Raw genomic sequence first — 17,323 nt, forward strand, 5'->3', positions numbered from 1 at the left:
TTGATTTTGATAAACAGTACTTCAACTCATTAACCAGTTGAATCTTCCTCTATATATAACCACTCCAACCAATTCTAAAACTTCATACTCCATCCACACATCCATCCTCCAACTTCTCCCTTTAGCTCATGGCACAAGCCAATCTGGTGAAGGTACTAGACGTTTGTAGGGTTGCTCCTATGCCTGATCACTCCCCCAACTCACCCACCCAAACATCGCTTCCTCTTACATTTTTCGACCTTTTTTGGTTGAGATTACGTCCGAGTCGGCGCTTATTCTTCTATGAATTCCCCGTTCCAAAAACAACACTCACAGATACCATCCTTCCCAAACTAAAACACTCCCTATCGGTCACCCTACAACACTATCTACCACTCGCTGGAAATCTCACCTGGCCTCAGGATTCCGACAAACCAATTGTCCAATACAATGAAGGCGATGCAGTTTCACTTACAGTAGGAGAGTCTGAAGACAATTTCTACCATCTCTCAGCAAACGGTTTCCGCGAAGCCGATAAATATCATCATTATGCACCGTACTTACTGGCATCTAAAACAAGAGTACCAGTTCTAGCCTTGCAAGTGACTCTTTTTCCAAACGCAGGCTTTACCATTGGTTATGCCGCCCATCATGCGGTATTCGATGGGAAATCCATAACCATGTTTATGCATTCATGGGCCTCTATTTGCAGGCGTGGTGGAGACTCAATTCTAATGCCTGAACCAACTCCGTTCTATGACAGGACCATAGTCAATGACCCATCCGATATAGAAAAAGCTTACCTAAATGGCTTGTTGGCACAAAATGGACCTAACAACAGAAGCCTAGAGATGTGGGACTTGAAAGCTCCACCAGATGTTATGTTAGGCACATTCCAACTGACACAAGCAAACATAGAGTGTATTAAGAGGTGGGTGAAATCTAAATGGCAAGAGAAACATACAGAGAAACCATCTTTTCATCCATCCACTTTTGCAGTAACAATTGCCTACACATGGGTTTGCTTAGTTAAGACCCGCAAATTAACGGCCGAGAAAGTTCATCTTTTCATAACCGTTGACTGTAGGGCCCGCTTGGAACCTCCCATCCCTTCTACCTATTTCGGTAACTGTATAACAGGTTGTGTCATAGATGGAGATACGAGCAAGTTGATGGCAGAAGATGGGGTTGCCATAGCAGCTAGGGCAATTGGTGAAGCTATAGGAGGAATGGATGATGGAGTTCTAAAAGGAGCAAAAGAGATGATACCTAAATTGCTTTCTATTAGGAACGAGGGTGGTTTGTTGATCAGTATCGCATCCTCGCCTCGGTTTGAGGTCTACAAAATTGATTTTGGGTGGGGGAGGCCAAAGAAGGTGGAGATCGTATCAATAGAGAAAAGTGGAGCTATATCTCTTTCAGATTCCAAAGATGGCAACGGTGGGGTTGAGATTGGGGTAGCGTTGAATAAACATGAAGCTGAAGCATTTGCTTCTTTGTTTGCAAGTGGTCTCAAATATCATCAAGTCCAAGAAAGTTGAGAGAGTGGGGACAAAAGAGTTTCAAGAGGACAGTCTAGGAATATGCATATTCTTGTATAAAATTAGAATACGCCAAAGGAATCTCATGTAATGCATCTGGATGTATGTATGAAAATTGATCTTTTGTTTACTAAAAATGTGCTTTGGATGCTGAAGCAACCCTGCACATATCATCTTCATCTAACGGTCTCTCTGATCTTCATGGATTAGCATATATATCTAATTTTTTTCAAAAGACAAGTTGTAATGCCCCAAGCAGATTACAAGTTCAGCACCATGATTTTGATCTACGAACAATACCACATGGCCCAAAAATTTAAGCACAAGGTACTAGTAGTAGCCCACATGATTTATTATATGCCTAAGATCACCCATGTAGACTTTCGATGTGGAACGGAGTATTACACAAGCCCTCACTAAATCAAGATCCAGTAATGCAAATATTTATTTTATTTGGGTATTGGGTTGTGCTGTACTGTTTTATTTTGTTGTGGATCCTGGTAGACCTTTGAGTGTTTTGGGTTATGCCCTTGTGGTGTATTTTTCAACTCATTGTTGGATCCTTTTCCCCTTTCTCGTTTTTTTTTAAAAATAAAATTTCATCTTTTGCCTATAATATATATATACTAGCGAATGCCCGTGCCTTATATTATACTAGCGAATGCCCGTGCCTTCAGGCACGGCGCAATACATTTTGAAGACAACTAAAGTTACGGGTCGAGCAATGAGCAAAGGGAGCATGTCGAAAAAAATGGGTAGGAACAAAGTAAAATATGATATATTTTTGTTGTTGCAAAACTTTGATATGCTAATTACCTATGTCTGTAGCACTCCGCAACAAAAAAATTTATTTGTTAAGCCCATACCCGTGTGTGCATCACTACCAATGATAATCCCAATCACATATACCGAGTTAATTGCATTGATAGGATACACACTGAACTATATTAATCCAAACCACAAAACTCAAAACCAATGCCATGTTGCATTCATAGAATCCAATTTTAACATACATAAAAAATCTAAAAATCTATATAGATTCAAATCTGATACACTACGTAGGGGGGGGAAAATGTGTTCAACATAGGTTTTATTGTCTTGAAATTTGTCTCTCCATCTGCCTCCCAAGAGTTTTTGTACCAACGCATATTTACTTCATCCAAAAAGCACAATTAGAAACATAAATAACAACCGAAAAAAATAATTAATGAGCAAGAATCCCTTTTTGTAAAAGTAAAATGATGACTAATAATAGTTACCTTAATTCTAGATCTTGTTTATTCGTCTCTCAACACCATCATAGTACAATCATGACCTTTGTAGATGTACTTGTGGATGTACTTAATAGATTTTAATCCAAGACAAATTTCCACATTGATATGAGAATTATATTTTCTCGAAAGGTATGTATTGTATGGCACCATATCCCTTTTATCAATTCGTTGACCCCTTACAGTACAACAGAGGGTGTAAAGTAATAATGGCATTGGTAGGCATACCCCATACATAAACATACGATTAACTTCTTGCTCATCGTGAATCACCACAATTACATTTTTTTCTCGAAGACACGTAACATTTGTACTTAAAATATAAAACAAAGCAAATATGAATCAAATATATAAAGCCAGATTAAGTAATGCAATTGAGTAAATAGTTCTTATATTTTCTGCAAGTTACCGTCGAGCTGCATAAGAAAATGAAGAATTCACCGAATGCATAGAAAACAATTAATTTGATTATTACGACCAAGGTATAAAATGAAACGGTTTAACTCACATGGCCATAGATGCTTAGATTGTCCATGATTAGTTAAAGTCCCAAGAAGTTATCTGAAATTTGAAAGAGAGTAATAGTCAAAAGTTATCATAGGAATAACAACAGAAAACGTTTTAAAGATATATATAGACTCCCATAATATTAAACTAAAGGTCGGGGCACACGCGATGCGTGTGCAAGTCGGATTTTCATAATATTTGTGAAAATTTGATCAAACAATAAGTGAGAAGTATTTTTACAAAATTTTGTGAAAATCCAATTTACACACGCATCGCGTGTGCCCCGGCCTCTAGTATTAACCTATTGTAATAGATAAACAACAATTAAATTCTCAAAAAATCAATCAAATTGTTATATACTATAGTAACAATTAATATGTATACACATATCTATACATTACCATGCTAATAGCCATTGTTTTGCGAATGTCGCTGCTGCCACCAATTTTGGCACGATCTAATACCTAAGTACTCTTCTATAAGATTTCGTAAATCAATTGTGTTAGCTCTCACGGAGAACATCCATTTTAAACCTTAAGTACAATTACAAAATTTTCTTTAATTTGTCAATAATGAGGGCATGTACAGATGTCAAACTTTGAAACAAAAGTGTCATTCCCACGCTTTTATAATCCACTTTCTTTTTTGGCTATATCCTTCCCCATACATAGAGAGAAACTATCCTTCCCCATACATACAGAGAAACTAATATTTTTCAATACAAAATTGAAGACACTCTTTAGTCCCTTACACATGCATGGAATAAGAGATTAGCATTTGGATTCTTATGTTACAAAATACTCTCTCTGTCCCTAAATAAATGACCGACGCCCAAATTTAGACCTTAGAATAGATGCATTCTTTTCATTCAAAAAATTAGCAAAAATACCTTGGTATCCTAATTTTAAAATACCAAATTCCGATGGTCACACCTAATAACATAACAAAAGAAACCCACTTCAGTGTTTTGAAAAAGTAGGAAACTAAAAGAAATGCATTTTTTTTTTGTTCTGAAAAGAGGAGTTCAATGTAAAGAGGAATATTAAAAGGAATCAGATCACAATAGATATGTAGGAACCTAAAGTACCTGTGGTTTGCACAAATCATTAGATTAGACCATATACATTCTCTAATTTTAAAATGTAGAAACTACTGGAATTCTAAAACTGCACCTAGGGTCTTTGAAGGTTTTTTTGGATCTTTGTCCAAAAGTTTTTGGAAGGAAAAAGTGGGAGAAGAAAAACTCACCCACAATGGCTACAATGTGGGTTTTGCCGAATCTGATACACATGCTCTTAGCCGGTTCCTTATGTTTCAATCCTCAACAGTCCACGCTATCTGCTCCCCCAAAAGAAGCAGATCTTCTCCTCTATTCTCCCCCCCCACTGGCGTGCAGAGTACATGAATGCATGAAATGTTTTAACCTTTGAGCGGTTGATGAGAATAGAACCCAAACGTTGTAGCAAAGAAATCAATTAACTAATTCGGTGTGGTAGGCGTACGTAACCTCTTACTTTCAAAATCTAAAAAACAAAAAAGTTAAGATACCATTAATTAGGACTAAGAATGTGGGGAAAAAGATACATACATATCGAAGCAAGGGTGGTGGACTTACGTTTTCGGCAATTGCATGCAAACATTCCTCTTTTGGTAGATTTGTGAGAGCTCAAGAGTAGAAGAATAGAAAAAGTGGATAGGAATTTCCTTGCGAGAGATAAAAGGGGAGAATGGTGGCTTAGATAGTGGTTGTGAACGTGGGTGAGTTTTTTTTTATACTCCGTAAAATTTAGTATGTGAAGTGTGAACGTGAGATGTGGGTGAGTTTTTTTTCAAAAAAAATTGTGAGTGTTTCTTTGTAAACGTGGGACGTGGGTGTTTTTTTTTTTTTTTTTATAAATTTTGCGAGTGTTGAGTGTTTCATTGTAAATCCGTTTGTTGTAGTGGTAACTGTTTTTGGGAGTTTTTTTTGTGTTTTGTTTTTTTATTTAGAGGGTATTTTAGGAAAGAAAAATACATGACAAAAGAAGGAGACACCAAAGGGTGCTCTCCCTTTATATATTAGAATAGATGAGTGACAAAAAACAAAAACAAAAAAGGAATACAAAACTCCAGTTTGCGGTGTGTTTGGTTAACATCATAATATTTTCATCGATGCATATATGGTAACGTTTAAAAGAGTGTCAATAACAACACATGTTCTAATGAAACGAAGTTTAAAAAAATGAGAAAAAAGGTTTACAATTACTCCATGTGTTAATCTTGCAAAAAAATGTTGTTTTGACAACTATCAAGGAAAAAAAGAATAGGGTGTTGCCGTTCAAAAAAAAAAAGAAAAGAATAGGGCATTAATTAGTTTTGAACTCTTTCTTTTCCTATGTCGGTAGATATTAAAAGACATTAAAAAAAATGCCCCTAGCCTCAAGTAAACACCCCAATTGCTTACAATTTTTTGTAAACATGTCTCTCATCATTCTCTTCTCTGTCATTTTGATTTTAGACTTTTTAGACATTCAGAGCCGGCTTCAAAACCAGTCTTATCTCCTTAATTTTAGGGTGTAAATATGGCCGATCTTCTTGTTCTCTTGTACAGTAATACAAATCTTAGGAATTTAGGATTCTGAAAATAAGGAATGGATAGGTTAAATCTTTATTTTTGCATCTATGTTCATAAACATTAAAAAACGCTGTGGTGTTAGCAAAATGAGGAGCGCAATCTACCAATATTCTTAAATCGTTCTATATCTATGAACATAAAAAAATCCGTATCGATCTATATCTATGAACATAAAAAAATCTATATTGTTAGCAAACGTATTGTTAAAAAATTTCATTAAACATGAAAATCTATAATAATCACCAACAAAACTCCAAACCACAAAAATATTAATGGGACCACTCATCACTTTCCCTCTTTTTTCAATACGTTTGACGCAAACTCAGGCATACATGGCATCAAAATATCAAGAATGGTATTTTGTTCATGTACAGAGCCTTAATCTTCATAGAATAGCGAAGGGCTATAATTCCGTTCTCGTAACGTCTTTGTTTTTTTAAACCGTAGAGAAGGGGATTTAGCTCCGTACATTAGAACTGGAAAAAACTGTTGAAGCAAAAGAACAAAAGATTACCTCACTATCGGTGTCTCGGTGATGTCTGCAATGGTCCTTATGGTTCAGTATCAGAAGTTGGAATAAAAAATTATCATTAAATTAGAAGTTGGAATTGAAAACTAATATTAACACATTGTATCATCCCGATTATAAAAGAACTCATTATATCGTCTTTCCTTTACCTTTATGGGAACCTTTTTTGCTTACCGCTTAACAGCGGTGGAAAGGGTGTAGATATCTATGTGTCTCTGTGTATGAGAGAGAGAGAGAGAGAGAGAGAGAGAGGAAATTCACTGCTGTGATTGTGATTGTAAAATTTTATAATAAACCTCACAAAATCACAGCTGTGATTGTGATTCCTAAACTGAAAAGGAAATTAAAAAAATTTAGTAATTGGCAGCCGTAATTGTGATTGTGATTGCCGCTTAACAACCGTAATTTTTTCCTCCTTGCAATTCATTAGGGTTCATTCAAACATACTTGCTATATATTTCCCAATTTATGAGATAATCAATAGAAATTTGAACGTCAATATTTGGTAAATGTGGTAAAAAATTAAATCTCTGAATCACAGGAAATCAATCTCAGGGATCCTTTTTTTTTTTTTTTTGATTAGCCGATTACCAAAATGCGATGATGATAACTCTTGAACAACCAACGGTCTAGATTTATAAAGGGGACAAATCTGAGCGTTGGTTGTCTTTTGGATTCAAACCCAGTCCTCTATATATATATATATATATATATATATATATATATATATATCGGGGCGGTTCCGGGGATACCTAAAAAAACACCTCATAGTTTCGATCAAATTTTAATGATCCGAGCAGCTCTATGTGATCAGAACGTGATTTTAAAGGTACTCGCGAGAAATCAACAAAAAAAATGACCGGAAAGGGTTTGATCCGAACAGTTTCAAACAGTTTTTTATTGAACGGTTTTAAATAAAAACTGCTCAAATCAAGCATTTTTCGGTCTTTTTTTTTTGCTAATTTCTCGCGAGCCCCCTTAAAATCACATTCTGCACACATTGAACGATTCGGATCATAAAAATTTGATCGGGAATTATGAGTTTGAGATTTGAAGTGTTTTTTTAGGTGTTTTTTTGGGTGTCCCTTAAACCGCCCCGTATATTTTATATATATATATATATAGTACATAACAGGAGGCAAACATGCTTTTTAACCACGATAAGTATTGAACGCTGAGTTTCCAACAACTCAGTTTGTTGAATGTAGACGCATGACGCATCTTAATATCTTTACAAGAGACAAACATGCAACATTAGCTAGCTAGGTAGATAATTAACACCAATAATTCTAGTGACACACCCAAACTCACACCCACACTTACATGAGTGATGGGCCCCATACACACACTAAAATGTGTATTGTGTGTGGAACCCACCACTCATGTGATTGATGAAAACGAGATTCAAAAGAACTACCAAACAGGCACACAAACCCTTGAACTGCAGTTAGTTACTGGCGAGTAGGGCTGTAAATGAACTGAGCCATTCGCGAACTGTTCGAGGCTTGGTTCAGTAAAAGCTCGTTCGAGTTCAATTCGTCTGCTAAACGAACTGAACCTGAACCTCAATTCTAGGCTCGTTCCGTAAATGAGCCGAACCTGAGCCTAACGGTATTCGGCTCGGTTAGGTTTGCGAACCTATACTTAAATTTAATTAATAATTCAATAGGGATCTATTTGTAAATGTAAAAAATTTAAAGGTTGTATATATAATTCAATACTTATTTTTCTCCCAAATTCTGTACGATCAATGAGAGAGTTTGGGTTCGCTTGAATTTAATGAGCTGAGCCGAATCAAACCTGAGTCTTGACGAGCTCAATTCGAGCTTAGATTCCGCTCGGCTCAATTCATTTGAGTTTAACGAGCCAAACTCGAGCCAAGATGTTCGAGTTTGAATCGAACCCGAGCCGAATCCGAGCCGAACTCGAGCCAGACTAGTATCTTAACGAACCCAACCGAGCCGAACCCGAGCCTTGAAAAATTTTAACGAGCCGAACTCGAGCCAAGTTGTTCATGCTCGAATCGAACTCGAGCTGAACCCGAGCCGAACTCATACCTTAACGAACCCGAGCCGAACTTAACAGGGTTCGGCTCGATTCGGTTCGTTTACAGCCCTACTGGCGAGTATTAAAATACTCCATCATGCATTAAGTTTATTGGTATCTTAGCGGCATGATGCGGGTTGTGACCAGGACCCTGGTAAGAACAAAAACCAATTTAGTATACAATGTGAGAAATGTTCTCAGTTAATTGGAATAAAATAACATATAGGAATAACATAACAGAGACAATAAAATAGAGGAAAAAAGAAAAATTGGCGTGCAAGATTGTGAGACCCGTAGTCGCTGTCCTAAAGTCATTGTTGCATATCTACGTGAAAGGTTTTACCAGATCAATGATACCAATGCCAAATCCAATGCTCCAAATATCCTCAGATAGATTATACACTGTGCTAGAGATAAATATATAATTGTCCCAATTGAAGGCCGGTCATAAACATGATAAAAAAAAATTTAAAAAAATAGGGTCAATTACATTGAGTGTATGATAAAAGTTTCTATTATATCATAGTTATGTGTTAAAAGACAATAGCACCTATAGCCTTACATGTAGTTGTATCCAAAACCATGTTTTTTCCAGCATACCAAATCATGTTTATGCTTTCCAAGAAAATATAGGAGATAGCCAGAGCAGCTGATCTGAACAAAGACGCTTAAGTACTGTTTCCTTTTATTCTTCTTCTTTTTCTTTCCTCTCCTTATAATATGTTGAAGGCTCCCTTAACTTCCACAACAGAGTACTTCACTTGCATCTTTTCCCTTCTAATAGAAATGGTTGTGGGATGAGCTGAACCACATTGTTGGGTTTCGAATTACGATGACCAAATATTGGAGAACTGATCGAGCCCATCTTCTACCATGTTATTGGGCGCTTCCAATCATGGCCCAATGTTGGAGACCTCAGCCCATCTTCAGTTAAGTTCCCATCGAATGTTGATTAGTTGTGATTGCGTGTGTACGTGTTGTACACAATTTGTTATGGTAAATTTCGTTAATTGAATAATTATCATAAAACTTTTTTTAATGTACGTTATTAATTTACTGCCAAAGTTAGAGTTTGGGAAGGATATTTTATAGAATTAGTATTTGTATGTGTTTTAGGGGATAGAATTTTGAAGCGAGAAAGATTAGAAAAGGGAGATTTAAAATATTAGGAGAGTGAGAAAGGGTAGTTTGGTATTGTTTATCTGATTTCAGGATTATTGTGCCGGTGATTTTGAGTACATGGTTGATAGTAGTTTGATTACTCCAAAGAATGAGAAGCTATCAAGAATCTCAATAAGGGGGTGCATAAAAAATTTGCCTACAAGAAAGGGTTTACTATACTCATTTGATAAAGTGGAAAATGACACCCACAATTTATACCAGCAACAGTTTTTGAATTCTATTTCACCAGGAGGAATACCTCGCATGAATTAAGATTGAAGGAGGGCGTACCTATTATGCTTTTAAGAAACCTTGATTCGAGAAATGGGTTATGCAATGGCGCAAGACTACTTTGTTGTGATTTGAAAAGTAATTTCATTGATACGGAGATATTAACGGGGTCTTTTACCAGAGCTTTTCTATATCAGACAGATTCCATTTAAGACGCCACTACTACATTAATAGATATGCGTCACGCTAAGGAGATTCACTAAGATCACGGTTTTCAGTGAAAGTGTGATAAAAAATGGTGCTTAAAATTTTTTTATCTCAGTTTAAGTCCAAAGCTGAGATAAAAAATGGGCTTTAGCGTGAAATAAAAGACCTCGCTCTTGCAGCGAGATAAAAGAAAAACAACCTCACCCTTGCGGCGTGATAAAAGATTTTAGGGCGGAAAAAAATGAGATAAAAGATCTCACTCTTATGGCGAGATAAAAGAGAAAAGACTTCACTCTTGTGGCGTGATAAAAAAGAGAAAATACCTCACCCTTGTGGTGTGATAAAAGATTTTAGGGCGGAAAAGAATAAAGTAAAAGATCTCATTTTTGTGGCGAAATAATAGAGAAATGACCTCACTCTTATAGTGTGATAAAAAGTGGTGCTTAAATTTTTTTATCTCAGTTTAACTTTCTTTGCTCTTCCTCAGCATTTCTAGAGCTTCCGTTGCTTTCGTCGTCACCGTAAGTGCATGCATTTCAAATGCATAAAATTGTAAGTACAACAAACCCATATTGCAATTTGCAAACCAAAAGGGAGTACTGATACATCAAATTTCTGCTGAGTTTCTCTACCCATTAATTAATCTCATCCAATTAAAATTTGTTTATGGAACATATTCTGAAAAAATTTTACTCCATCAAACCAATTCAATTTCATGTGGGCGGGCTGGTACTCATTTAGGCAGACTTTGAAAAGTTATGTGAGAAAAACGATGTCGTTTAAGAACTTTGAAAAGTTCTTTTTTTTTTCTTTTTTACAAAAGGTAAGAAGATAAGCCCTAATTATATCCCAAAAAATCTTTACTTTTCATCTTCATCTTCACACTCAAAAAGAGAGAAAGAGAAGACAAATCCCACAATTGGGTTCCAAGTTGTTTCTTCGACGACGGGCGGACTGTTCTACTAGTGCCCGATTTTCACGTGGGCGAGCCGTGATCTTTATGGTTTATTGTAGTAGTGAAATTTAGTTATTTCGGATGTCTTCCAAGTATGCGTTTGACACATTAGCCAGGTAAAAAAGCAATTATATTATTATGGCTTAGCCTTATCTGAAAAGGATTAAAAGCCACCATTGAAATTGAAATTCAATATAAACACAAAATCCATGTGAAATAGTTAGTTTATAAAAAAAATCAAAAGTTTGTCGATAATGAACAATCTGCAGGTTGTGATAATTTTCATAAAAATTAATACAAAGCGCACACCACAACAAAAAACACTATTATCTACTAAATTTACTAGCTAAAACTAAAATTTTCGCCGCAAGAAAATCTTTTGGTGATCAACAACTAATTTTGATTGGCAAAATATCTATTGTCATATTTTAAAAATATTTTAAACAATGTTTATATATGTATTTCAATATATTTTAATATCATATTAATTCCATTTCAAAAAATTCAGCAAATTTTAAAGGAAAAAAAAGTTTTTTCACTTTTAGAAGTAAGTATAAATATTTTTGTTTTCCTAATGTAACAGAAATTCTTGACTAGGTTAGTGGTAAGGGCTTGGGAAATCAACTAAGGGTGCGTGGGTTCGAAACTTGGCAATGACAAGAAAAGATGGTCTAGTAGATACAAAGAAAAGATCACATGCAATGGTTTTCCATCTCAGTTTATGGTGTGATCATTTTAGCCGTGATTGTTTCTCTCTTTCAATCACGGTTTATAATCATGATAAAAGAGAGTGACTTACAATCACACCTAGATCTATCACGGTAGCAGGAGCGTGATGAAAAAGTGACTTACAATCACACCTAGATCTATCACGGTAGCAGGAGCGTGATGAAAAACTTACAATCACGGCCAATAGCTGTGATCTTTATGGTTTATTGTAGTAGTAACCCCTAAGAATATGAAACTTTCATTTGAGATGACTCGATGTCAATTTCCCATTCGTTTGAGTTTCACCTTAACAATCAACAAAGGCACAAGGACAAACAATCCCCCACGTGGGAATTCATCTCCCGGAAGACATCTTTAGCCACGGTCAGTTGTATGTGGCGTTGTCAAGAGACACATCACAGAATACCACAAAAATTCTGGTGAAGAATGGAAATATTCGAAGGCATGAAGTAGTGTATGCAAAAAATGTTGTATATAAAGATGTCTTATTGCCGTTGGATTTAAAGTCGTTGTCGTTTTTATACGTACTTTAACTACTCATTGGTGGGTTGATGGGAAAATTCCATGAAATTAACAAAACTAATACTCCCTCCGTCCTGATTTGTTTGTTCCCTTTTTGACTTATACGTATTTCAAATTGATTGTCCAATTTCAAAATCAATGGCTCAAATTATGTAAATTTTTAAATTAATGGATTAGAATTGGTTTCTTTAATAAGTTAAAAAATTGAGATTAGACAAACAAATCGGGATGTAGAGAGTATATCACTTTTATTATCGGAAGCTAATATGTGGTAAGCGGATAGTTTCTTATACAAAAATTAATTGTTCTATGCTGCTCATCTTTTGTTATTATGTAGGAATGCCTCATAGAAAAATATAATTTCAACTTTGGAAAAATTGTCAAACATGAGAGTGATGAAGCGGCGGATGTAAAATAGGGAATGAGTAAATTTATTTATTCTATATTGTGGGGCCTATTATCGCATTAGGGAAAAAAATATTTGTGAGGACTCCGATCTCGATGGTTCGTCCGCCTAGCACCCTTCGCCTGACCTACACCACAGAATAAGACTAAAGACTACACCGGATAAGTTCCGGGATGGCCCTCCGGTGCAAGGATAAGTATAGTGCAGAGAGGAAAGCAAAAGACTAGGGTTTAAGTGTAAGAGATCATGTACCTCTCTACGATTGCTGTCAAGGGATATTTATAGAGCTCTTCTTTGCTTGCCCTCCAAAGATGCACATGTGCACAGCACACGTCGGCTGACGTCACTTCATCGTCAGATTAGGGTTTTGTATCCCCTTAGAGATGAGCTGACGTCTTCTCGAGCCCTTATCCTTATCTGAATGTATAACCGCTCGGATGATGTCACTGTCGTCACCATGGCTAAGGTGGTTACACCCACGTGGATGAGCTGGTAGCATGATCCTGCCGTCTGTTCACATCCGATCATGATGCCCGACTGTCTAAAGATCGGCAAGCTTGATTGGCGAATCCACCCTACTTGAGTGGAACTCTTGCTGAGCATTGATGTGTCAAGTGGAAGCCCCTTGGATCCGTCATGATCCGAACCCACTTGACTCCCTCCGCGGTAGGTTTAGTTGAATGCTCGGTATAGACGAAGGGCCATTATTTTGGCCTGCTACAATATTTATATAATTTTGTAATTGACACTATATTCTTTATCAAATAATAGGAATCAACTTTACAATCAATGCAAATAATAAAGAGACATTTATTGTGCAAAATGGATGTTCTCTGTGAGAGCTAACACGATTGATTTACAAAATCTGATAGAAGAGTACTTAAATATTAGATCGTGGAAAAAACGTTGGCAGTGATGGCATTAACATTGTAATGTATAGATATGTATATACATGGCATTATATAAATAATTCGATTGAATTTTCAAGAGTTTAATTGTTGCATATGTAGAATAAAAAAAGGGGCATTTAAGTAGCGGTCTTGTCCCCTAGAAATAATTAAGTCCCCAACCTTAGTGATTAAGTGTCCATCCCGACATTGAAAAAATGCCAAGAACACCCTTCCTTAATATTAATAAACCTTTCTTATTTTTGATAAAAACGAAATAACCGTTTTCCCAAGGACGGGTTTGGTCCTAGTCCCTATAATTAAGGTCCCCTAATTCCACTCCCATGATCCCGAGAATCACGGGATTATTTTCCTCATTGCATATTAGTTCGCACCAAAGGCTCCGTTCAGTTGCCAGGAATATTGTACGGGAAAGTTATTCTCAGGAAAAGTCAAGTAAAGTGAAGTAAAGGAAAAAGAAAATTATTTTCCTGTAAGTGTTCATTTGACAAAAGAATTTTGCAAAAATAATTAAGGTTTAGTTGTTCATTTGTCAGGAAAAAGAAACTTTCGGGAAAATTTTGTGAGTGTTCACTTATTTTCCTTTTCCCGCGACGCAAAATCCTGTGTTTTTTGCAGGATCACTTTTGCAGGAAAGTAATTCCTGCAGGAAAACTAAAAAACATGTTTCCCACTACTTTCTTGCCAACTGAACACTACAAAAATCATGGGAAAGATGATTTTCCCATCCTTTCTTATACTTTCTTGACAACTGAACGGAGCCAAAGGAAAAAAAAAAAAGGAAAATGAAAACGGCAAATCCGGTGGCTTGTGATGAAACTGCAAACAGTTCACACGTTCGTACCGTCCACACACTCTTCTGTCGAAGCCCATCGCATCCGGCGGCTTGCGACAAGCACCGATCGTCGACATCAACCCTACCATCAAAGTCCCACTCTCTCTCCTCTTTCTTTCTCTCTCTTTGGAATACACCGCCATTGTCCGATGTCCATCCTAGCACCGTATGATTATTCTCACAAGGCCAATCCAACAAGTCCATTGATGTCGCCGCCACTCCACTGACGCCGTCCACCGTATCTCCTTCTCTGATGACGCTGCCGACCACCGCTCACTGTGGTTTGTGGTTATATGGGTCCCAAGGTTGTATTTTTCATGCGTGTTGATGCACGATCAATGATTTCGATGTGTGATGTGATTTTTTGGTTGATTAACAATTTTTGTTGCTAATGTTGATTTGTTGATACTGGAGATTTTCATAAAACCAATCTGGTCGCGCGGCATACGGGTCAGTGACAATTTGTGTTGCTGTTGGTGATTTCATGACCACTGTCGCTCTCAGTGTATTTATATTCTTTATTGGATTATTCAGTTTTTATGATCGATTTGCAGAAATAATCCATGAAAAAAGGGTGATTTGTTCGATTTATGATTTCCATGTAAGATTATGGTTGTAATTATTGAGCTTCAGTTTTCATCGGAGGTGCAGGAATATTACATGAAAGAAAGATCATTTTTTGATTATTGAGACTCAATTTTAATGGTAGATTTGTGCAAATTAATCTTGATAAACATGATCAATTGTGTAAATTAATGATGAAAATGCTTGTTTTTATGAAAAATATATAGTTGATTTTGAATACATGATAATTTTGCAGAAATAATTCATGATAAACATGGTTGATTTGTGCAAATAAATCATGAAAATTGTTTTTTTTTTCAAAATCTATCATGATAAAACACGGTCAATTTGAAGTTAAAAAAAACATGGTCGATTTAAATTTCCATGTCGGTGAGCCTTGTGCAAAAATATATCCCATATATTTTCATGAAATATTTCTGCAAATTTATCATAAAAACTAATGGTCTAAACCTCATTCCCAATTTGATGAGAGAGAGAGAGAGAGAGAGAGAGAGAGAGAGAGATTTTGATGGCTTAAAACATGCTTGCATGTTTGAAAATTCAAGACACAATCTTAAATTCAATCTTGGTTTTGGACAAGATTTTATGTAATAACCCGAAAATTTTAATTATTTAATAGTAACATTTTAATTCTAAAAATGTTAACCTTACCGACAACTCTCATTGAATCCTCACAACTACTTCACTGTTCTCAAAGGCACCATTAATTGCTTTTATCTTGTCCAATAATATGGCAAGCCACACCTCCCCATATTTCTCCTTCCCCATCAAATAATTCTCTACCAATTATTCATCACCCTCTCTCTTATTATATACACACATGCACCCTCTCCCAACCCACGAAATTCACGAGCTCACACACACTACAAAAAATTTGGGATCTCCCAACGGTATTTTTAATAATGCTTGAAAAAAACCGTCGGTATAAATGGTGTATAGCAACGGTTTACAAAACGTTACTAGAAACATGACTATAGCGACGGTTTTCATGCAACCGTTACTAGATTTCAAGACTATGGAGACAAATTTTAATAACCGTTACTACAAATTGGACTATAGCGACGGTTTCCAATAACCGTTACTATAAACCGGACGATAGCGACGATTTTTAATAACCGTTACTAAAAAATTGGATTAAGAAAAATCTAGATATATAATATAGTATAAATATTAGTCGGTGCTTCATTTTTACACAAGTGTTGTGCCAGCCCAATTGGTTCGTGCACGCGCATAAGAACTAGAGGTCCTGGGTTCAATTCCTAGGAAGAGCAAAATTTGTTGCACTATGCCATGCGGGCGCCACATACACGCCATGCGGGCGACATGTGGGTGCCACATTAGCGCCATGCAGGCAACACAGGGTTGACACGTCGTGCCACAGGGGTGATGACATGTGGGTGCCACATCAGCACCACATGGAGGACACGTGGCCATCATGTCCCACAACAGTGATTTTTCAAAAATAAAAAATTTGTCTTTAGCAACGGTTATAAGCATAGCTAAAGAAACCGTTACTAAAAAAAAAATCTGTATCAACGCTCGTCAAAACCATCGCTATACCTCTACAGTGACGGATGTATTGTGATGGTTTGGCAGACGGTTGGTGAAACATTGATATAGCATTTAGAGACGCTTTTTGTGTTCTTTAGTGACGCTTTTGATTGTTTCTAGATCCCAATTTTCTTGTAATGACACTACCTGCATTCCACAGAGAGAGTATTTTGGTTGAGGGTAGAGAAGGTGGAGTAAATGAGATGTATGCATGGCTGAAATGAATTTAATGGAGTGGTTGAATATTTGGTTATTGTAGACACCCCAATCCGGACCTCAAAGGGGCTTTGGATGTCCCGATGATGAAATAAAGGAGACAATACCTTTGCGATCTTGGATAAAGCATTTCCTCTGCCCAAAAGCCCAACCAAATAAACCCAAAAGCCCAGAACTGTACTCTTAGTACCGCACGACACATCTCTAACACCGCGCGGTGTAATGAATTTCATTACGCTGTATGAGGTCATGAGGTAAACCGCACGGCATTTTGGATAAAGTTCTGACTGGCTCAGCTAGCTGTCGGCCACGCCCACATGAGCCACAGCTACAAGTTGGCTAAGCTAAAAAAGCACTTTTGGTCCGCCCAGAAAATACCTCCACTCAAGGGAAAGGGGCCTTGAACCATCTTTCTCTCTCATCATGCTTTCACACCCACTCCTTACTTCCAAGTCTTGAGAAAGTTTGCTCCAAAAACATTCTCTGGGCTTTTCCTTTCTCATAGTCCTCCATTTTTCTCCTCACCATTA

General features: G+C 36.6%; 1 protein-coding gene across 1 annotated transcript; it reads left to right on the top strand.

Annotated features, from left to right (window-relative positions):
• The first annotated feature begins 88 nt into the window (after positions 1–88).
• On the top strand, positions 89–1,755 carry LOC131324689 (phenolic glucoside malonyltransferase 2-like). The gene has a single exon (XM_058356765.1). The coding sequence runs from the start codon at positions 129–131 to the stop codon at positions 1,518–1,520; it is 1,392 nt and encodes a 463-aa protein (XP_058212748.1). The 5' UTR covers positions 89–128; the 3' UTR covers positions 1,521–1,755.
• Positions 1,756–17,323: the final 15,568 nt, after the last annotated feature.

The sequence above is a fragment of the Rhododendron vialii genome, chromosome 4a (assembly GCF_030253575.1).
Source record: "Rhododendron vialii isolate Sample 1 chromosome 4a, ASM3025357v1".
NCBI classification, from domain to species: domain Eukaryota; kingdom Viridiplantae; phylum Streptophyta; class Magnoliopsida; order Ericales; family Ericaceae; genus Rhododendron; species Rhododendron vialii.